Source organism: Ornithodoros turicata, unplaced genomic scaffold, assembly GCF_037126465.1.
Source record: "Ornithodoros turicata isolate Travis unplaced genomic scaffold, ASM3712646v1 Chromosome15, whole genome shotgun sequence".
NCBI classification, from domain to species: Eukaryota; Metazoa; Arthropoda; class Arachnida; order Ixodida; family Argasidae; genus Ornithodoros; species Ornithodoros turicata.
In genome coordinates, this window is record NW_026999318.1 from 3,496,063 (window position 1) to 3,519,332 (window position 23,270).

Genomic DNA, 23,270 nt, shown 5'->3' on the forward strand with positions numbered 1-23,270 from the left:
ATATCTTCAACCTGATGTTAATTGATGATACAGGTTAACCAACAGGGTAAGAGCACAAGATTACAAATGGAGGATAAGGCAATAGGTAACAATAGGGTAATAATCGCACTGAGCGGATAAAGTTATAGGAACCCACACGCTAGGAAGAATACCAAGCAAAAGGTGCACAAACATGGCATTACATGCACACAACTAACCTTCAATTCACGAAATCCAACGCCTTTCGGTCTTCCAAGGTACACACACAGAAACAGGTCCAGATATCGCTAGTAAGGCATGAAATACAGTCACAGCACTGCGGGGCACCAAAACCACCAAAACTACGACGAAAGACGCTTCCCGAACGAGAGCTCTCTGGACATGCGTCCGAACGCTTCTAAGATTTCCCTTCGAAATGAGCTGGAGGAATTCCAAGCAGACCTCCACAGCTCCCCGCATTTGCGGCAGTAGAAAAATAAAATCACGTCACAGTCACGTGGTATTACATCGTCAGGCATCATGACGGATGCCCATTGGCCAAAGGAGGATGCGCGCTCCGGGATTGGTTGACAAAGTTTCGAAATATCTGACAGCTCACTTTTCGCGGGCAGTCTGGGCAGTCGGCCAGGCGGGCAGCTCCAAGCAAGGTCGCTGCGTCTCCGCGGCTCGCCGATGTCGGTTGACCACAACGACCAAAGGAGGAAGTGTACGCGCGGGTTTGTTCGTGAGCTGTAGTGACTCTGGCCATGTACTGATCTCCGATAAAGTTTCAACCTACGGACATTCTTGCCGGGTCGGAACTGGAATGTTTGGTGAGCTGACGCCTGAGGAACACTTTCGAGCGCTGTCGCATTTTCAAATACAGTGACTAAGAAGAGAGTGTTCGTAACGACAAAAGTATTTCCCGTGACTGTGTGACCTACGGTGCATCGCCAGAATGAGAAGAAGATGCTCATCTGTGAAACGCACGTACTCGTGGACTTCGCTCGCTTCCACAAGTAGACTGTATGTGTGCTTTGCAAGTTCGAACTTGGTTTGGTTGCTGTCTATTCAAGGAACGAAACGTCCTGTACGCACGGTGAATATATGAGTCAAACATTTGAGTTTATACGTTGCATCAATAAATATGTATTTCGCCTATCAAAAATGTCTTAGTTATTTTGGAATAACGGGCGCCAGGTATGAAAACCAGTAGAAGTCAATGGCAGCCAGGGCCGGCCGAAAGCCGAGCCAAACTGAGAGGTTGCTGATTGGTTGGCTGCTAGGCATCACGACGCATTTTCATTGGTCGTATGTCCAGTGTTGCCTGAATTATCTCAAACTATGGGCTCTATGGGGAGCTGTGGGCGCCTGTTCCAAGCTCCAACGGCGCCACCTGGCTGTAACGGCTCTCCACCATGCTCTCCTCGCGCTACATCCAGAAAGCAGAAAGTCGCGCGTACGGGTGACCAGTGCTATTGGAAAGATGACGTTTTTCCCGTCAAAATAAGTCTTCAATCACATTTCTACGCCAACAAACAACCGACATCGAAAAAAATGCCCCCAGCCCCATGTATAACGAGCCGCTTTTGCCATGTTGTCCTCACTCGAGAATGGAGAGAGATCAAAAGATCCCGCAAGTTTCTAGCCGTTCGGTGTTCGGAGTGCACGAATCCGTTAATAGGTGATTGAGATCTCCCAAAACAGGGCCGAAGGTTGCAGAACTAGGAGAGTCAGCCTAAGGAATTTCGGGAATAACGTAACCTGTAGCAAATAGACGGAAGGTGCGAATTGAAAAGTTGTAGAGCAAAGAACGAAGAACACGCATCCAAAATTTCCAGTAAATTGGACGTTAGGTAAGCGAGATTACGGCACTAAAGGAACGGCACTCACGGAAGCATCTCCGAGCGGCGTCAGCCAGACTTGCTGGCGCCAGTGCCATGACCCTCCAACTCCAAAGCCCATATCTGGGGAACGGAGAGTCGCGCGCTTACGGGATTAAAGCGGTTGGAAAGAGCACGTCAAGAGCTTCAAAACTATGTCAAACACGACTCTGTAGGTGCGATGGAAACGGTTTTAGGGAAAAAACAGCCGGCAGTCCCATGTATTGGGAGTAGTGTAAACACGGAAACCTGTAGCTCGAGAACCAGAAGACTTTGACAGCTGTAGTAAATTTTGCCACGTTCACCGATTTGAGGCGAGTACACTCTAGAAAGATGAAAACTGTCCATCGCGGGCTTCCGTCCGATAAAGGGCGTCAAAGCTTAGAAAAACAGAGTTACGAACGCGTCTCTGCCCACAACCCCCGAACCGCTAAAGACCGGCCCATGGTTCCATTTGACCGATCGTAGAGCGACTCAAGTCCTACTAGGACGGAAATTCTGGTGTCGACATGACCAGCGGGGCGGATGTTACGGAGCTCCGAATGTATCGGAAGTGCAGACGGAGGCCTGGAATTTTCAAGTATCTCGACTACTCTTAGGATTCCTGCGAGCCGTGAGCGTGTACGTGAAGGCGAAGGATTGGGGAATCCGTCACAACAAACCGCGTCCTGATAGAACCGGTTTAGTCCTAGAAATTAGACCGAGAACCCCATCGACACCGCAATGTCGCTCGATGGGGTTCAACCGCCACCTCGACCTGTTGCGCACTGCTGTCGAAGTTTGTGCTTAAATAGCACTCAAAGGAATGCACGCATCATTGTATGCTTGATGGTTCGTCGACTAGTAATGTACATACTCTATGCATGTTCCATAAATGAATGCAACCAGTCCATTCAGTTGTTTTTAACCTAAAAATATATATTTATTTGCAGTGGTTCTAATAGAATTCGCACTTGATAACCTGTCGTATGTATGCGCGTTGGCAAACATGATTGAATATGACTAGTTCGTTCTAGGCCCCAGTTTTGAAGGATATATATAAATATATGCAATCAAATAATGTTTGTTGCTGTGTTAATATATCACTTCCATATCTCAAAATAATTCCCCAAGTCCTCCACACATAAGATCTCCCATAGCTCCTTTTTGATGCCTTGTAGGATCCTACAAGTCTGCTACGTAGCCGGATATAGGCAATGTAGTGTCCTACAACTATCCTATATTGCCGAATATGGGACAAGTAGGACACCACAACTCTCCTACATAGCCTAATATGAGACATGTAGGATCCTATGACTCACCTATATGTGAATGAATATAGGACATGTAGGATCCCACAACCTTCCCACATGATACAAAATAGGACATAAAGGATCCTACATCAATTTGTATAGGATAAATAGGATCGCATACAACCTATTTGGATTTTTTTCAACAGGGTATAGTGGACCTTAAGGGTTCCCGTGTTGTCCAGAGGCAGGGGATTGCATTGGGCCGACAGTGGCTGCTATTTTATGTCATATTTTTCTGGCGGCTTTTGACCCTGCGCTATGCTAGGCTCTTCCTCTGCATACTGTTGTAAAAGTTTTTCGCTATGTTGACGACTTTTTGTTACTATTGCACTTAGGCCCAGCTGATCAGTTAGAACTTGTATTCCAGGATATTTTGTCCTGTTTTCATGCTTGTAGCGATGCGCTTACGCTTACTAAGGAACTGGCATCCCCGTCAAGAATAAGGTTTCTAGATATGCAGTTGATCTTTACTGATCCATGTCTATGTTTGTTGGTGTTACTCTCGTCGAACCAAAAAATGGCTCCTGCCTTTTGAGTCATCGCATTCGAAACTAGTGAAGGGGGGCATTGCTGCCTTGTCTATTGGCAATGCTCTGAGGAAAAGTTGCTTTCATTTAATCCAGTCGAGCTTCCGGTAGGTGATTTTACGCCTTGAGGGTGCTGGCTTCCCAGAATCTGTGTTGATAGCAGTAGCCGAGACGAGGCTCAAGCGTTTAACGAAGGGGTTAGATAGGGGTCATTCCATGCCAAATGTTCAAGACATTGCGTTCGACCAATCCCGATTTCCTTCAGATAAATTGTAGTTGATTGTCCCCATATGCAGCCAGTGCTCTCCCAGATTATTTTTGTGGGAAAAAAATATTTCGCGCCGTGGCTGCCTCTTGAAGATTGAGATGTGACATGTAACCTACCTGGCAAAAAAAATTATAACAGAATAGCTTTTGCGCAAATTACAACCACACCTCTTCTGAGGGAAGGCAAAGCATAATGCTTTCGTGCCAAGACCGTCGAAGGTTGATCGACACTTTTTATCGAGAGTTTATGGCCCGAAAAAACTGTAAAGTTTGGGGAACTGTTTAGCGATGTTGTGTAGCTGGCATAGAACGTGTTAAAACATTTTGAGGCGCGCAGACTTGGAAGAGTACGCAGAAAAAAATCATGAATTTCGGAAATGTTGCTTTTTACCACATATTCAGCCGTCAGTTGCACACTGAGGTGGTCTCGATAAAAATATGAGACCAATTGCATTTGACAGTAGCCTTGCGGGGCACTGCCGAATGAGAGCGGGGGTGGTCAGTGGTTCAAAAGTTTTTTCGCTGCTAAAACAAAAAGTGTTTCGATGAAACTTTGTAAAACAAGTGTTCAAGGGGCGTACTAATAAATGCAATTTGTCGCATATTTTTATCAGAACCACCTGGGTGAGCAATTGACGGCTGAATATCTGGTAAAAAGCAATATTTCAGAATTTCATGATTTTTTTCTGCGTACACTTCCAAGTGTGCGCCCCTCAAAATATTGTTAACACGTTCTATGCCTCCTGCACAACAGCGCTAAACAGTTTAAATAGCTATGTAAGATTGGCAGAGTTCCATGAACAATCCAAAAGTTCACGAAATTTTTTCGAAAACAGTTTTCTCGGGTCATAAACTCTCGATAAAAAATGTCGATCAAACTTCAACGGTCTTGGCACGAAAGTATTATGCTTTGCCTTCACTCAGAAGAGATTTGGTAGGAATTTGCGCAAAAACTATTTTGTTCGAATTTTTTTTCGCCAGGTAGGTTCAAGAGGCGGCTACGACTCGGCAAAAATAAGCCGGGAGAGCATTGGCTGCATGGGAACAATCAACCACATTATATTTGAAAGGAATCGGGGATGGTCGAGCGCAATGGCTGGGACGTTTGCCATGGAATGACCAATAGGGATATAGATCGTGAAGGGTTGGAGCGAGGCAGACTGGAAGTCATTGCCTACCATCATAAGGTTTCTCATGCTAAGAAAGTGGCCAACAGGCATGGGGTGCGGGTTTTATCTCAGCCCGTTGTAAGTTGTCGGGGTTATGTGGCAGGATCACCGGGGGTGCGGAATTGAATGGTTCTTGTAAGATCAAACACTCGGTTAGATTCATGGAATGTGCTTTCAATGTCGTCTACCGCATACCCATGCCATGTGGTGGGGTGTATATTGGTTAGACTGGACGTTGTATAAACACAAGACTCAAGGAACACGAATATTCGATCAGGTCTGGTGGCAGTGTCAACTTGCCTATGCATTGCAGGGCGTGCGGTTGCTATTCGTCGTTTGACGGTGTGACGATTATTGGCAGGAGAGCTTCTAAGCAACATGAACTGGCGGAAGCCTTTTAGACGAAAAAACATAGACTTGACTGCTGTGTCAATGTCCCGTCTTTATCGCTTACGGAAAAAAAAATTCAACTTTCTTGATAGATTTCGGAGTGCTGTTCCTTGAGATATGTTATCAGGAGTGTGTTCGATTTTAACGTGTCTTATCATTAGGGTTCTGCGTTTTCTATGTTTATTGTTAGGCCGATTCGGCGTATGTCTTTCTGTGTTTATTGATTTTCGCGACATCGGAGTTTTTCGGTGTTTTTCCTTGCGTACATGGTTTACCCGACAGTTATCGGCGAATAACAATTACAATGTAATTTCAGTGCTGTGCGCGTCTAACGCAGCCTTAACAACAACAACCATTGCGAATTACCAGTCTCTTAAGTACCAGGTCTATAAGTGCTGCAGGAAATGACCGGAAGGCGTTTGCTGACCTTGTTCGTTACGAGGATTCTTCAGATTCACGTGGCGCCGCGTTTGTACGTGCTCCGATATGCGTACCGCATCTCTTCCACAGCCCACATTAACTGTCACGCGACAATACTTGCATACGACAACATCTTCCTTGCCTGAGAGTTCAAAATCTTGATTTTCGGAAACGTAGTGCGAGGCCCTCTTCGTTTTTCTTCCCATCTCGGGTGCCGCGGAAAAACAGGACTGCCGTACGTGGAAAGTGGAGGGGTATCTACGGTCGTAACCTCTCCACTACACAACTAAAGGCCGGTGACCGAGATTCTACTTGACGTCACGTCCCTAAAATGGTTCGCAAGCGCGGTGGGGCACCTACAATGGCAGAAGAATTCCGACCAGCGAACCCGATCCGGGACAAAGGGATTGACCCTGGAACACTCAATGTGGTCGCAGGTCATCCAACTATAGCAAATACCAAGAAAAGAAGGGTCATAAAGGAAAACACGTTGGCATGTGCAGCAACTTATCTGTTATGGTTCCTGGAATGTTCCTCTGTATTCGATGTTTTTCGATTAAAACCGAATGAGGGAAAATTTACCCGGCGTATGTTTTTCGATTAAAACCGAATGAGGGAAAATTTACCCGCGTATGTTTCTCCATGTTTTTCGATTAAAACCGAATGAGGGAAAATTTACCCGGCGTATGTTTTTCGATGTTTTTCGATTAAAACCGAAAACGCGCAACCCTACTTATCATCCACGCGGCCGCACCACACTGTGCAGGCCGTGGCGCTTTGGTGTTTCTTCACTTTTCTTCGTTAAACTTGTTGCTAGTCCAGCGTCTGTGTGTCTTCTTCTACTCCCCCCCCTCTCTTGTCCTGTTTTTACCGCTGATTACCTTTTTCCTTACTATGTACCAACAGGCCCAAACATTCACCCTTCTACAGAAAATCCATTTCACCGCCCTCCGATGTGAAACGTGTTCTAGATCTTCCGCTAACCCGACTGATAAAAAAGTGATTCATTGCGTGCGAGGGAAGCCACGTCAATTGCTACATACGATAGATCCCCATTGGACATATCGAGTGTCTTCAAGGACGCAGGTGGGTGGTGGTGACGAGATTGGCTTGCTTTAAGGACACACAGACCAATGGAAGCATTTCTCTAGCAATTCCAGCTGAACGTTCCCCTTGCTACGTGCTCCAACACCGTATCAGGATCACTCCCTCACCATGCTGTAAGCACTGCAGAGTGCCGAGGGACACTAAGCACATACTGTTCAGCTTATTGGCATTGATTGCAAGTCGAACAGGTACGTCAAGGTTCCCCTTGACATCAATAAAGTGCTCTGTGACTGGCCAGCCATTCATCACCAAGTTGGATTCCGCTCTGTGACTTCCTCAGGATTATTTTTCACACAACCTTTTCGGAATTTTCTAGAGACACCTGGCAACAAGAACGCAAGCACTTGACGCTTGCAGCACCACATGCGATATTGTGGCGCTAGCCACAAGGTAACCCCGCTTTGTCTTCGAAATTCGTTTAATTTGAAAGATAAAAATTTTGATCCCAAATCTCGGGATACTTATTTGCTTTGCCTATTATCGAGAAATTGCGTACGGTACCGAAACATACATTGGGTTCTGAGCACGCGTAGTGAGGATCCCGATTTTATTGGAAACCCAAAGTGGTTCGATGTTCTGTCGTAAAACTCTCAAACCGTCTCGTTGGAGAACTGCAAAATCAACACCCCAAAGAACGTTTATTTGATATTACTGCTATGGATCTTCACTGAGAAGCCCCTACTAGCTTGCAGTGTCCCCTTGTTTTCAACAACACCGAACACGGTCTTCGTGCATATGGAGACAATGTAGTTTCATACCGTCTCACACATTTCATTCGCCCTATAACCAGACCGCCTTTTTCTTTGTGTGTATACAAAACGCTCAAATGGCCTCACTTTTCACCTCCCTTGTATTAGACTCTTAAACCTTCTCGTGGTCTAAGTTGGTGTTAAATGTCCTTAGTAATCATTACAACTCTTCTGCAGGCTGGGTGCGCCCTGGGAGTACGACACATTTTGTGATCCGAGAGATGGCTATGTGATGGGAAATATTAAGACATCTCCTAATGCATACAAATTTTCTGTGTGTAGCCAGGCTGGGATGGTCAATACCCTACAGTGAGTATTTTTTTACAACTTAGGGTTGTAACCATGCTGAGCTCAGCATCGAGTGTGGGTTGCGGGATAGACGGAATGAATAATCTTCTGGGAGGAAACTACGTAGAGGTTGTCGAATCTGTTAAAACATTAGGTGTCTTTTCACCAAATCAATGAGCTGGCAACAACATATTGATTTCGAGCGTTCAAAAGTATCTTCTGCTGTTGGAATGATTGACAAGACAGACACTTACTTCCACAAAAGGTCTGATTTCTACTCTATTGTGCCATGGTACATTCCCGTGTAAATTACTGTTTTCTGGTATGGGGTAAGACAGGCAAAAGTGAAAGAAAAACTACTTGTTGTTCAAAAGAAGTTCCTTCGTGTTGTTGAGGATCCATCATATCATCACACCACAGATGGGCTTTTTTTAAGTCATAATCTTATTCCTATACCCTAGTTGTATGACTACAAATTATCGTTAGCTGATAGGGCCGCACTTCTAAATAATAGTGTAGGATTTCATGATATTGCAAATTTGATGCCTAAAGCACGTCTCTATCTATCCCGGCGTCATGAAAGATAGATCGTTCCTAGATGTAGAACAATTTATGGCGAGTAAATGCTGAAACATACTCTTCCTGCACTTTTGAAATAAAATCACTAAAGGATTTAACAATGTTCCTGGCATACCATTTTTAAATACTTTCTCGATCACTACAATTAGCCTTCGTCAATATTTCAAATAGGTATAATATTTTTTGCTCTCCACATAGTGACTGTATAACCTAGCTGTGAGCTGTTTTATAGTGTATTATAGTTTCATTATTGATTATGAGTTGCCAAGTTGTATTTTTGTCTCTTTTTTTTCTTCTATGCTGGTTTGTCTTTTATTTTGTTTTGGTGAGATCTTTATAGTGCATCATAGTTCATTATTTTTTCTGATCTGTTTAGTCATATTGTTCTTTTTTGTTTTTGTTTTTATTAATATTATTTAAGTGGATGTGACGCTGCAGCTGCTATATGGAACCAGTAACCTCGTCAAGCCATGTGCAGTGGCTTTTTGTTGCTGGTTCCAGCCACTCATGTCGGCTTAAACAAATATTAAGTACTATAGGAATGGTATACCGATTGCTATCCACATGCCGTCAGTCTTATGATAAAACTAAATCACCCGAAAGTCGACAGTGAACGCATCTAGGATTAATCGGACCGATTATTTCTTGAAATATAAGGTCACCATTTGCGATTGCATGATATTGTACCAAAATAGCGTTGTGACTGAAAAGATGTGATGCGTACATATGTCAAAGGTACAAAAACACAAAGGTTCAGGGATATTTAATCGAACGCTCTTTCATCGAAAATGAACAATTAATCGAAAGCCATGATTGAAAACGTCGAGCAGTTTGTCATTTAGTCAGGAGCATTTAATTCGTTACAGATAACTCCAGTTACCCCATAAACGCCTTAATCAAACGGCTAGATATGCAAAGAAAAAAAAGTTGTGGAACAGATAATTGAAGCACAGAATTTGTTTATAAATTCTATTACCTACAACCATTAATGTGGAACAGATTATTGCATTCATGCATCTAGTAACTGCATCTTTGCTGAGACCATTGATACTAATATCAACACTAAGAGAGCGACAGTTTCTTCAGAGCTTAAGGAATACAAATTGCTGTTCCGAAATTCATGCCCAGCTGACTGTGTTATCCCAAGATGACAAATTATCATTCCTTTACGAAAAACAACAATTTCCGGTTGTCGCTACGTTTGTAATAAAAGGATCACCTTATGCAAAGCCGTCTGGTGTTCAGAAATATACACCTATCTTCTTCAAGACGAACTTTCGGGTAACATCTATTTCATTTTTGTACTTTTTGTGCGTTATTAGTAGAAGGCACGCAATATGCCCCCCCCCCCCCCAAAAAAAAAAAGCAGACATGAAACATGCAAGTTTCCAGAGTCAAGCTTTGCAACTTTTTATGCAGTGCATGTGTAAACAACACAAGTGTGTAATGCGCTAATATGGAGCTGTCCCTGATACCGCTACTGCACTGCGCTCCGTATATTTAATTCCGTGCCCCAATAGTATGTTACACAGATTAAATTGCATAATACGTTCTGAGGTGCAGCTGTTATCGAGGGAGCGCGGATGATTGCTCACCAGACAAATGCATACCCATGATGGGCTGAAGCCGGACAAACGTTCACCTTCGAAGGATGGAAACAGGGAAGGAAGGGAGGAAGGAAGGATAAATGGATGGATGGAAAGGAAGGCCGTACCGTCGCGTCTACGTAGTATTGCATCGGAGAACCTCACATCCTACATCATTCTCGTACAGGTGGCCGCTTCATCCATTGTCATTCGTCTGTTGTGTTGTTTAAACATGGCCCAAATGTGGAGGAAACTGCATCAGCCGAAGGTGTGAAATGCAATCCAGAACATGACGGCAGTTGTCATGTGTTCTGCTCCCTCTACGATAACACTACGCGAGGGCACACCGTCATGCATATATACATAGAACGTGTGATTAATTTTTAATAACTAACAGGTACCTTTGGAGTGGAAAGTAGTTCAGGTGGTGCCGCTCTTGAAACCAGGAAAGCACCCGTCTCAGCTGTCTTCATTTCGCCCGGTTACCCTCACCAGTTGTTTGGGCAAAGTCATGGAACGAATGGTCCTACGGAGGCTTGAGTGGTGGCTAGAGAGCCATGGATTCTTTCCCCAGGAGCAGAGCGGCTTTCGCCGTTACCGTAACTCAATGGACTCTGTGGTTGATCTCGTCACAGCTGTGCAAGTTGGTAAACAGCGCAGGAAGATTTCCGTCGCCGTTTTTCTTGATGTCAAAAGGGCGTATGACACTGTCAGTCACGTATCTATCTTGCATGATCAGTACCAAGCCGGTCTCTCGCATCGTACACTATGTTGGCTTCAGGACTTTCACCAACATCGGTCCGTCTTCGTCCGCACATCACAAGCCCAGGCGAAAATTTGAGCTGGGAAGTCAACTGGTACCAGCTCGTTCCCAGTTCGCACCAACTGGTGGTCAACTGAAACCAACTGGTACCAAACTGGTGGCAACTGGAAAGTAAACTGGTACCAGTTCAAGCTCGGCTGGTGGCAACTGGGCACTTTGTGGTACCAATTCAAGCGGAACTGGTAGCAACTGGGAAGTGAACAGGTACCAGTTCAAGCTGGGCCAGCGGTAACTGGAAAGTGAACCGGTACCAGTTCAAGCTGGTCTGGTGGCAAGTGGGCATTGTGTGCAACCAGTTCAAGCTGGGCTGGGGGCAACTGGAAAGTGAACTGGTACCAGTTCAAGCTGGACTGGTAGCAACTGGAAGTGAGGTGGCGCCAGTTCGAACTGGACCAGTTTACATATTTGGGGGGAAGTTTCGGTTTCAGTGCCAGGACAGGTTAATATGAAGATTGCAAGACAAAGTTATAAAAACGATCAGAAAGTTACTTTATTAATAGAAATAATCATATTTCAATTTTTGGTAAAGTTCCTGTTAACGAAAGTTATTTTGGAACTCTTATATTTGTATTTTGTGCGTTCCTGCTCCCGCGATGAATGATGCGTTTAATGTGCAACGGTCGCTTGCTTAGCAGCGTGCTTGTACAGCGATTTTTGCCCGTTATGTTCTTAGCGTGATGTGTGACATAGGCGTTTTATAATCTAAAGGATTTGTCTTCAAGTTACGACAGTGTGACTGTACAATAAGCGCCAGCGGCCGGCGGGTGGGTGTTATAGGATTACAGCTTGACTACAACTGTGGAGACCGCTTTATATCGTGAGTACTATATGCTTAAGTGCTTTTCCGTTGTGCATCATTTACAAATATTATTTCCACTAGAACCTCTTCTCTTTGTTCCGCGTCACATTCGTGGCACCTGCAAGTGCATGCCGTTTTACGAGTAACATCCGGTGTATGTTAACGCTACCAGCAACTTTTTTCATTCATGTTTTTGTTTTTGCTTTTTTTTTTTCGTTCATTCTCGTGTTTTAGATCCTTCACACCACGGATGTTGTCGAACTAGCGTAGTGCGCCAGAGTACTCATTGCCCCCGAAAGCCGGCGAATCTCTTAGTTGAAAGGCCCAACTACTGCACAACGAAACTGTTGAGAGATTCGCGTACTTTCCGGGGCCACGACCGCTCAAATTGAGCGACTGTCCAGGCACACACTACAGTTACATGTTGTAATTGAATGCGTATTCACTTGTGCCTTTTCAACTTTCCAGAAACCTTAAGCTGCTGTGGCTCAAAGGAAAATATCGATCCATTGTCCGCTATTAAGAGCATCTCAAATACTTGTTGAATGATTCAGGATGTCCACAAGGCAGTCAAGCAAAGGACCAATCAACCATGAAGTATTATCTATTCCATGTAACTGTAGTTCATCTACTGCTATAATTTAATTACATTATAGTTACGCTACATGTACATTAAAATATGTGTAATGTTTGACTACAAATAAAATACAATTTTGCATTGCAGTTCTTTGGATCTGCCGTTGCTGGGAACAGCGATCCTGCAAAGGGGCACCGGTTACATACAAGCTAACCTCTGTCTGAACAGGCCGCTCTAAGTGAAGGCACTTCAACCGGTCCCAGCTCAACAATGAGGTTTGCAACCAGTTCCAGTCGAGACTGTGACTGGTTAGAAACCAGTTGGGCCAACTGGTACCAGTTGATCGAACTGGTCCCTGTTCGATAACACAGCTCACCCAGTCCCAGTTGAACTGGTTGCAACTGGGACTGGGCGAACTGTGTTATCGAACAGGGACCAGTTCGATCAACTGGTATCAGTTGGCCCAACTGGTTTCTGGCCGGTCCCAGTCTCAACTGGTACCAGTCGACACAACTGTTTTCTAAGCGGTCCCAGTCTCAACTGGGACCGGTTGCAACTGGGACTGGGTGAACTGTGTTATCGAACAGGGACCAGTTGGTCTGGGACCGGTTGAACTGGTCCCTGTTCGATAGCACAGTTCAACTGGTACCAGTTCAAAAAATTTTGTTTGACACCGATTTGTTCCCGGTCCCTCAGGGTGTTCCACAAGGAAGCGTCCTGAGCCCGCTCTTATTTAATGTTGTAATGGTGGGCATTAAGAGTTGCATTTGAAGGAAGGTCAACTTGTCCCTTTACGCCGACGACATATGCATCTGGTCCACTGGTACATCTCGCCTGCCATTCGACAACGCCTCCAGGCTACATTGGACGACATTCACACTTCCCTGCTCCGAGAAGGGATGGAAATATCAGCGGAGAAAAGTGCGGCACTCGCCTTCTCCCGCAAATCCATGCAGCGATGCCGTCTGCACATTGGGGACAGGCCACTTATAAATGTCCAGCACTACAAATTCTTCGGCGTAACTCTAACCACTAGCCTCTCTTGGAAACGTCACATCGATGGCATGGAGAAGAAAGTTCAGCGCTGGACCGCTGTCATCCGTCACTTCGCTGGAATGAGGTGGGGACGCGATGAGAAGGACCTCCTGATGCTGCATAACGCCATGATTCGTGCCACAGTCGCCTACAGTCTGCCCGTGCTTCACGATCTCCTCAGCACCTTAGCACAGAGGATCCGCGCTATGCTGGCACGGAGCCTACGGGTGTGCCTCGGTGTCCCCCGCGGGGCCGAGACAAGGCTTGTGGTTGCGGAAGCCCGCGACATCCCTTTTGAAGTTCTCCGAAACACAGAAACTATGCGCCAGTATCTCCGCCTGATTGCGCACCATCGCCACCACCCGCTCATCCGGAAACTTCGGGCAAGGCGCAGCACGCCGATCCACGGATGTATATTGTCATTCAAATCCCGCATTCCGAAATTCTTGATCAACCCCGCCGCTGAAAGCACGGCCCCGTGGACACTTCCGTCGCCAAGCGTCACCGCTTCTGTCCCAGGGATCACGGACAACAAAAGGAGCTACCCCGACCTCGTACTACAGCAACTGACTATGGATTTCATCGGCACCGCATATGACGGGTTCTGCACGGGCTTCACGGATGGCTCCTCAACGAAAACTTCGTCATCCTCATCTTTTGTGGTACCCTCGATACCACTCACCCGGGGTTGCCGGTTGTCCCATCGCACCTCTTCGACCTCAGCCGAGCTGTACGGAATCCTGCTGTTTTTACAATATGCGGCCACCTGCGATCCACGGCGATGGGTAGTCTGTACGGACTCCAAATCAGCTCTTCGATGCCTGAAAACCTCACGTCTCCGCGGCTCACTGGCCACACTTGTGATAAACATTCTACGCCTACTGAAGTCCATAACTGCCCACGGCCACACCATCGCTTTTCAATGGATTCCGGGTCATTGCGGAATCTCTGGGAACCACGTTGCCGACGCTGCGGCAGCGGCCGCTCACCACCAGGGCAAGTGTGTCCCGATTATTCTCCCAAGGGGGGACAGACGGTCCCTTCTTCGTGACTGGGCTGCCTCCTTATCCGTCGAACAATGGCGTCGGGATGTCCCGGCCAGTACCATACTGGGAATTGTAGATCCAACATTCTCGTGTCGCTTACCGACGTCTTTACCGCGCGTCATTAAGTCCTCCTACATCGCTTACGGCTGAATGTTGCCTTTACGTCGTAGTACTGTTACCTGATAGGGTGTGCCAGTAGTCCCTTGTGGCCAGAGATGGTGTGCCAGCGACCGCGGACCATGTGATCATCGCATGTGCCACTTATAGGAGGGAGCGTCATTTGTTGGCAAACGACTTTGCGCGGATTGACAGCCGACCCCTTGACCTCAGACTCATTTTGGGGCCATGGGACACACGAAAGCAGATGTCCGTCTTGCGACCCTTCATCAAATTCCTGCAAACTACCGGCCTGATCGACTCTCTCTAAAACCCTGTCAGCGTCGTCAGCATCATCCTCATCATCATCCTCTCATTTTTTCCCATGGAGGTAAGAAACTAAGGAGATGCCCTAAGCGCCTCTCCCAATGCAAGCAAGCGTGCTGTGACCCGCGCAAGGCATCGTGGTTAGTTGCCCACACACGTGACCCATAAACGTCACGGCAAGACGCCATAAAACATGGCGTCCTCCATGACCGCGGCGTACCTTACCTGAATACAGAGACGAGCTGCGGCCGAATAACTTGTTTTCGCTTTCATAACATCTTTGGAGTTAGAAGTTATCCCACCCGTTGAAACACAAGATATATAATCTCAGTGTGGAAGCAATGGATCACTAAATCGCTAGAAGACGTACGTACGTCATCGTGACATTGCCTGGTTCTCTTCTGTTTTGCTCAACTTTTGCTGTGATTTATCACGCGGCAAATGTTGAAACACCCCATAACCTTCAAAGTATTGTGCGAATGGACTCCTTGAAGGTAAGAGGTTTCCTGAAGATGAAGTTTCTTCTTAATGAAGCTTCTCATCCAGCCGTACACGTTAGGCTACCCCTAGATATTGATCAGCGCGAACAATGGGGACCTCCTTGTATGCAGCAAAATACGGACGGCATCCGAGAGTTCTGGTGTGGGACCCGTTGTGATGCCGTACTGCGCCTTCTAAAGCGCACTTCCAGCCGCCACGAAAGTCGTGATAGACAGCCATGTAAGTTTTGATGTCTCGAATGGCTCTTTCAGCCATCCCGTTTGCTGCAGGGTAGTAAGGAGTTGTGGTCCGCAGGATAATTCCATGCTCAAGTGCCCACTTTTGAAGCCTTCTACTGCGGAACGCAGTACCATTGTCTGATCAGCTTCGTGTTCCAGAACATATCTTGCTCAATAAGGGCAATGACTGAATGGGCGTCTTCTCGTCCAGGTCGTGCGGCAAGAATCCTAGTGCACTAGTCGGTTGCGACAGGAAGGCTTGAGTGCGTCATACAACTTCGCCCTTTTTTTTTTTTCTTAGTTCTGCGAAAGCCAAGTGAACGACGTGAAAGGTATGTCCGAGTGTTGGGGTAGTATCATTGTGTCTGGCCGGCGGCGGAATTTGGCTTTCTGAACTTGGCATGCGTGGCACGAAGAGACGTAGTCTCGTGTGATGGTTCGCATGTTTCGCCACTGGAAGCGTTTTGCAAGCTTATAGTATGTGCGCCAGAACCCATGATGCCCTCCGAATTCTGGAATGTCATGATAGAGCTGGAGGACCTGATGAACCAACGTGTCCGGAACAATAAACTTCCCACTCTCCTCCTTGAACTCTAGTTCCTGAGCTAGTTCCAGCTTCAGAAAATTCACTTCCTCGTCCACGTTGGGTGGACGTCGTGGCATGTGAATGGCTAGACGTGACAGCGCATCAACGTCTGTGAGGTCGGAGGCGCTTCGGTGGGAGGAGAATTGCACGTTGGATCGTGGAAACAAAACACTTTAAAAGTGTTTTGTTTCCAAGATGCAACGTGCAATTCTTTCCTTGGACCCTGCTAACTTGAGGAGATACGATAGTGCCTGATTGTCTCTGAAAAGCTCAAACGTCCGGCCTTCCAAATAGGAGCGGAAATACTTGAGCGTCAAAGGTACCGCCAAAGCCTCCTTTTCAGTGGTTGTGCTCTTTGTTTCTGGTTGAGAGAACGTGTGCGAATGATATCCTATGACGCTCACTTGGTGGCCCCTTGGGTTGTTCGGTCTGCGCTCGTATAGCACCACCCCAATGCCAGAGTGGGAGCCGTCAGTTTTCAATTGAAAAGGCAAGGTGAGGTCAGGAAGAGTAAGGACAGGATCCGAGGAGATCTTGTTAACCAAGTATTGGTATGCGCTCTCGCGTTCTTCTGTGCACGTGAAAGGGATATTCTTCCTGATCAGTTCTGTTAGATACTGGGTTTTCGTGGCATAATCTCTAATAAATGCCCGAAAATGCCCAGCCAAGCCTAGGAATACCCTGAGAGAACGTACCTCGTGTGGCTTTCGCAGTTGAGACATGCGCGCAACGGAATCCTGCTTTGTACTTTTTGTTCTCCAGTCCAATACTCTCCCAATAAACGTTACCTTTTCCTGGAAAAACTTGCTGTTTTTAAAGATGATCTTGACCGCGGCTTGGCTTAATGCTGTAAGCACCTGAGCAAGGTGATGGCTATGCTCCTCCGGTGTGCTGGAGTATACTACCATATCGTCGATGTATACTGCACAAAACTTTCCCCGGTATGGCCGCAGAGCGTCCAGGCTCCAGAATTTTTCCATCCGAACGGTAGGCAGTTGCATTCGCACACGCCGAATGGAGTTATAAATGTTATGTAATGCTTGTATTCCTCACCAGGGCCCAGGAGTAACAACAACCACTTTATTGCGAGATGATGAATGGGGAGTTTCATCGCCAGGAGCGACACTACCCCATTGCTGGTGGTGATGCGGTGAATGAAATAATAAGCCACCAGGGGTATTTGCCAGTATCCCTTGGCCGGATCAGTGCAAGAAAACATCTTGCATTCCCCTGTCTTGTTGATAATGTCATCGATGCGAGGCATTGGATACGGGAAGATATCAGTTTGTTGGTTAACGAGGCCGTAGTCCGTGCGTAACCTGAAAGTACCGTCCTCCTTGAGTGCGATGGTTATAGGCCATGTAAAAGTTGACGTTGATGAACGTATTATTTGACGTATTATACTGCGCGTCCAACATGCCCTGCAGTTCATTTTGGAGCCAAGCTTTCTTTTGCCTGGACAGTGGGAACGGTTTCTTGCGGGCGACGTCTGTGTTGCGGACAGACGTGTCTGGGAGAGTAGGATCGGCGATTTGTAAGTGTCGTCGTTTCTTAAAAAAATATTCGAGAGGACTTCCGTAGCGGTACCGGAACAATATAGTACGGTGCCATCGTTCGACTGCATTTGCCTGAAACGAGGTGAGGAAGCTGCCACTCCACGACGCTGAAGTATCCCTGGCATGCTCCAAAATTCTTAGCTCGTACCAAGAGTTCGCCATTTTTTCTAAGAAGAGCCTGAGCTCATTGGTCTTGTCTTCGTCTGTAGTACACCGGTTCTTCTCGCAGGCATATTCATAAAAGCTGAGCCAGCCCAGCATCGTTTCATGCAAATGCAGCCGAACAATGGGATCGTGCTATATTGTTCCGCAACCGCTACGGAAGTCCTCTTGAATATCTTTTTGAGTAAAGACGACTCCTACAAATCGCCTATCCTACTGTCCCAGGCACGTCTGTCGTCCCATTGGTCATCCACGGGATGTCCCCGGACCTACAGCGACAAGTTCAAGTCAATAATTCATCGAACGTCGAGGACTTGTTACACTGCTGCAAGGATATATGTATTGAGCGCCCGGCCTTCCAAGCCAAATCGGGCGTGGCGTCACAGAGGTCATCACATTAGTCCTGGTCGGCCAATTTGGCGCAGAGTTGCAAACGGGCGTCGCAGGGGTATAGGCCTGGGTACCCGGCATGGAATCTGCGCAGACCTTTACCTGGGGAAGCTCAAAATTCACCGGACCAACCTGTTAACCAGGTGCAGGAGTACGAGTCACCATGTGTGTCCGGGACTGAGGAGGACATCCAAAAAAACTAATAAAACAGGGCTCACAGTGTGGCCTGAGGACAAGTAACGAGACTCTGTACCTCCTTAATCACCTGTCGAGCTCAGTGCTTGAAGTGTTTGCGCCTCAACCGCCTCACGTCTCGTCTGTCCATAGTGGTGACCCGGACGTTTCGCCCGACTAAACGGCATGCAGGAAGCAGACGGTACGCAACGTCCCCCAGGTGGCCGCGGCGTCAGTCGCACATACGCAATAGCTCATTTCAAAAAGTTCCAGGGAGCAGCGCGCGCCCTGGCAGGGCGTGCCGGGAAATGTTGTGCAAAACGACAGCGATTTGCTATCGTCTCCGACCGTCGTCGTTGTCGCACTGGTTCATGCACCGTCGCTGTCGTTGTGCACAGCATTTCCCGGCATGCCCTCTCAGGGCGCTAGCTTCTCCTTGTAACTTTGGCAAATGGCATATACGCTTGCCACCGTTCATACGCACGCGCCTGGATATATGCTTTTAGCAGGCCGAATCACAGTTCGCGTTGGGCCGCGTCAGATCGTCAGTCACAAAGTTTCACCCCGTTTTATCAGTGCTGCCCGAAGACGTCCTCCATGAAATTCAGGATGTTCTGACCGCTCCCACCGCTGAAGATCCCTTCAGCACCCTTAAGACCGCTTTGGTTGCACGAGGTCAGCCGTCTGATCGTCAACGTCTGCAGGAGCTCATATCCACGGAAGCCTGGGGGATCGCAAGCCTTCTCAGCTCCTTCCGCAAATGCAGGCAGTCCTTGGCAGCGCCCCTTGTGACCAGAAGCTCCTCCGCGAGCTCTTCCTGTTTAAGCTCCCCCGTTCTGTCCAACACGTCCTCTCTATCACTGACAATCCCATTGGCAATCTGTGCGAACAAGGCCATGGAGCTCTACGCAGACGCCGGCTCGTCTATCAACCTGTCAACTGAAGACAATGAAGGCCCCACATTCCTCCACAAGCGCCTCCGTGCATGCTCAGCAGGCATCCACGCCGCTGTCGGGCAGTTCCGAACTCGCAAACTTGCGCGCCGAGATGCGCCGCATAGCTGACATGTTGGAGTGTTCCCTTTCCCGTGACCGGGCGTCTTTTCGTTGCTCGGACTAACGCCGCAGTGTAAACCACTCTCCGACCTCGTCACCATCTCGGAGTCGCCAGCTGTTGGTTTCACAAGCTGTTCGGTCGGAACCTTTTTTGGCGGCATACTTGCGGCGTAGGCTGGGCAGCGCCGGCGCAGAGAATGAATGCACGTTGCTCCTGCTCACATCGAAAAACGTATTATAAAACTGAAATTCTTGCGACAGAAATTCTCGAGGCTGTTATCTAAGTTAATTAAGCCAATATTAAAAAGATGATTTGCCTAGTGACGTTTTTCTACAGTCTCAATGTCGGGGCCGCACAGGTCCCAAGCCAACGCGTTCCAAGCTCGCTTCGTATGTTTTCCATTTTCCTCTTTGTGCCTTTACAGTCATACGACCCCCTGCATTCGATTGAAGTACGAAAGTGGGCGTTATGAAGCTTGTTTTGCGTTTGTCCTTCTACGTTTAACTGCCTGAGCCACTACACCGTCATTAATATTTCCCTGCTGTCTATATAGGTCTCGAGCTTGCAGATTTTTTGGCGTTATACTTGCGACGTAGGCTGGGCAGCGCCGGCGCAGAGAATGAATGCACGTTGCTCCTGCTCACATCGAAAAACGTATTATAAAACTGAAATTATTGCGACAGAAATTCTCGAGACTTTTATCTAAGTTAATTAAGCCAATATTGAAAAGATGATTTGCCTAGTGACGTTTTTCGACAGTCGAAATTCTCGAGACTGTTATCTAAGTTAATTAAGCCAATATTAAAGAGATGATTTGCCTAGTGACGTTTTTCTACAGTCTCAATGTCGGGGCCGCACAGGTCCCAAGCCAAAGCGTTCCAAGCTCGCTTCGTATGTTTTCCATTTTCCTCTTTGTGCCTTTACAGGCATACGACCCCCTGCATTCGATTGAAGTACGCAAGTGGGCGTTATGAAGCTTGTTTTGCGTTTGTCCTTCTACGTTTAACTACCGGAGCCACTACATCCTCATTAATATTTCACTGCTGTCTATATAGGTCTCGACCTAGCACAACCCGCAGGCCATCTTGGGTTTCTGCTTGCTTCAGATCTCGGAGTTTCTCACTAATCTTTTTACCTTCGTTGACAATTATGACGCCTGACCCATGAAAATAAGCGAATTCTTCTCCGCAGTAAAATTCTATATGTGCTGCAGTTTTAAAGCAACATCGTTTGAATTCGACTGATTTGGTCATGTGTAATCTGCTCTTCTTGCTTTGGCAAACCGCTTGTTTTATTGTGGTTATCATTGAGCTGTCCGTTCTTTTGGACGTATTGAAACACGTCGTCAAACTTAGGCTGTACTAGTACTGCCTACTGCTGTACTAGTAGTGTTGAATCACTTTCTTTCATTTTCCGTAGCTTCTTTTGGTATAACCTTTACCCAAGAAACAACGAACTAGAGTAACATTCGATTATTGGGATTCTCTGTCCTTCCGAGTTGTTCACGACTGACACTCGTGTGAAAGTTGCGCTTTGGGATTACAGTTAGTGATCCGCTTCCTAACAAGAATATGGTTTCACAGGTCGTGCTGCGTCACAGTACTATAAGAAAATAAAAATAAAAACATCTTCAATCTCTCTCACCACCTATATGGGCCTGTTCCGACAGATAGCAGCCCGCAACTATAGCGCTATGAAACGACGCGCAAAAACAGCGCTCACTGTTATCGGACGGTTCACACTTGCAAAGCTGCGCTAGCGCTGTAATTTAGTGGAAGTTCTGTCGTCGTTTCCAGTCTCTCCCATCATGGCGCCTTCGGAGCTCGACAGCATGCGGGCGAACAAGTTTGATCAAGTGACTAAACGAAAAATTACCCGACATTTTGGATGACAGACTGTCCGGTTCCAATGCGGTCGCCGTGCCGTGAAATGCGGAACTCCACGTCTTCCGCGACGTCATCGCTGAAGGGCCTCCTCATTTGCCAACACGAATGTAGTGGTAATATTAGTGCTGCAAAAGTTGGCACGAGTTCAACTACGGCAAGCGCTAATTTTTAGCCGTTTGGAGCACTGTGAGGAGGAAAATATCGCGCTATTTTCTAGTGCTATATAGCAAATCGCTATACGTCGGAAAATGCTTTAAGACTTTAGAATATCCGCTTCTTGGCATTTTTGGAAGATATGCCGTGAGATGGGTCCCTGTGACGATACTGATGGGGAGTTGGAGAGGTTCGCAGCAAAAGTTAGCTTACAGCTGCCATTTAACAAATAGTCATGATTTGTACACGGGTGCAAATGGATATTTGAGAAACGTAACACCAGTATGAGTGATCAAAAATGAAAATGATAGGGGGCTACTATTCTCTTTCGGGTTGTACAAATGACCTCACAGTGCCTGGCACAACAACCTTCTTTTGCTGCGGTCTCCTCCTGTTAGGTCCTGCAAAGCTGACATCATTCTCACTAAAAGCACAATATTTGTTGACAAACAACCCTGTTTTTGCTGTCGCGAATGCAACATTCGCGACAGCAAGAACATAATGTAGGTAATTCCTTCTTGTCGTTATTGATATATAACGCATTAAAGAATATTCTCAGCCTTGTTCCAGCGAAATTTTCTCTCGCACAGAATATAACATATATATAGCACATATTTATTTAACGCGCACGTAGCACAATAGCGGGTAGCTCAGCGACAACCGCAATCAAAAAGGAGCGGTTTAACCAACAAAGATGAGCAGATTGCACTAGATTGCACATGTCCAAGTCAGTCGAGTTCAAACTATGGTCTCTTAAAACTGCCGTAAATATAAATTTTCCTGTTTAGAACAATCCGCTCATTTTCATTGGCAAAGCGCCATTATTCTCCACGAAGGCGAAAAAAATCTGAGAATTGAAGTAACCAGAAACCCATGGACGGAATGCAAGGTGTGCAATGTCCAGACTTATAGACAATGAAACCTTATAGTTGTCTAGCGGCAAGGACCAAAAGGAGGAAAGAGAAAACAGCCATCATGCGAGCTTGGGACCTTTTGCAGCCCCGACATTGAGTCTGGTGAAAAAGGTCAATAGGCCAATCACCTTTTTAATGTTGACTTAATTAGCTTAGAGAACAGTCTACAGCATTTCTCTCACAGTATTTCCGGTTTTATACTGCGTTTTTGAAAATGAGCAGGAGCACATTGCGCTCATACTCGGTGACCGCGCTGCGAAGCCTACGCCTCAAGTGTGCCGCCGAAAAAAAAAAAAAAACCTTCAATTCAACAAAAAGTACTGTGCTATTTTTTCCACGAATAAACGAGATGTTTCTCTGCAGTTCTATGTGAAGCACCTCTTTCCAGCTTCTTATCAGAGTTGAAAATTTTCTCACTAAAATATGGACTTTTCAAATATTTCTGTGATTTTACGAATTTTATATTGGAGCATATTGGGGTTGGAGCCGGTAGGCTCCACCCCCATCTGACATCAGGTCATTATGACAAAAGCAAAACAGAAATGGTAGCACAAGGATAACCCCCTACCCCTCAGCCCCCAAATATGCTGGATTACAGGAGGGTAGCAAAACCTCCCGGCCTCATCAGAGGGCCCGAAGGAGACCTCGACCAACCTTTCCACGATTTGCGGATGAATCCATAGGCACCGTTACAGGAGGCTGTCATAACATCGAACGAACCGAGACCTCCCAGTACTTGTGTTACGCAGGCTAGGT

General features: G+C 46.6%; 1 protein-coding gene across 2 annotated transcripts in view; it reads left to right on the top strand.

Annotated features, from left to right (window-relative positions):
- The window catches only part of LOC135372514 (venom metalloproteinase antarease-like TtrivMP_A), a 107,439-nt gene that overhangs the window by 70,606 nt on the left and 13,563 nt on the right, over window positions 1-23,270 (top strand). Inside the window, exon 10 of one of the 2 annotated variants that reach the window (XM_064606119.1) lies at window positions 7,940-8,071. The exons of the other annotated variant lie outside the window; for it this stretch is intronic. Within the exon in view, the coding sequence (XP_064462189.1) occupies window positions 7,940-8,071 (132 nt within the window). The remainder of the gene's footprint in view (window positions 1-7,939; window positions 8,072-23,270) is intronic. 2 annotated transcript variants of the gene reach the window in all.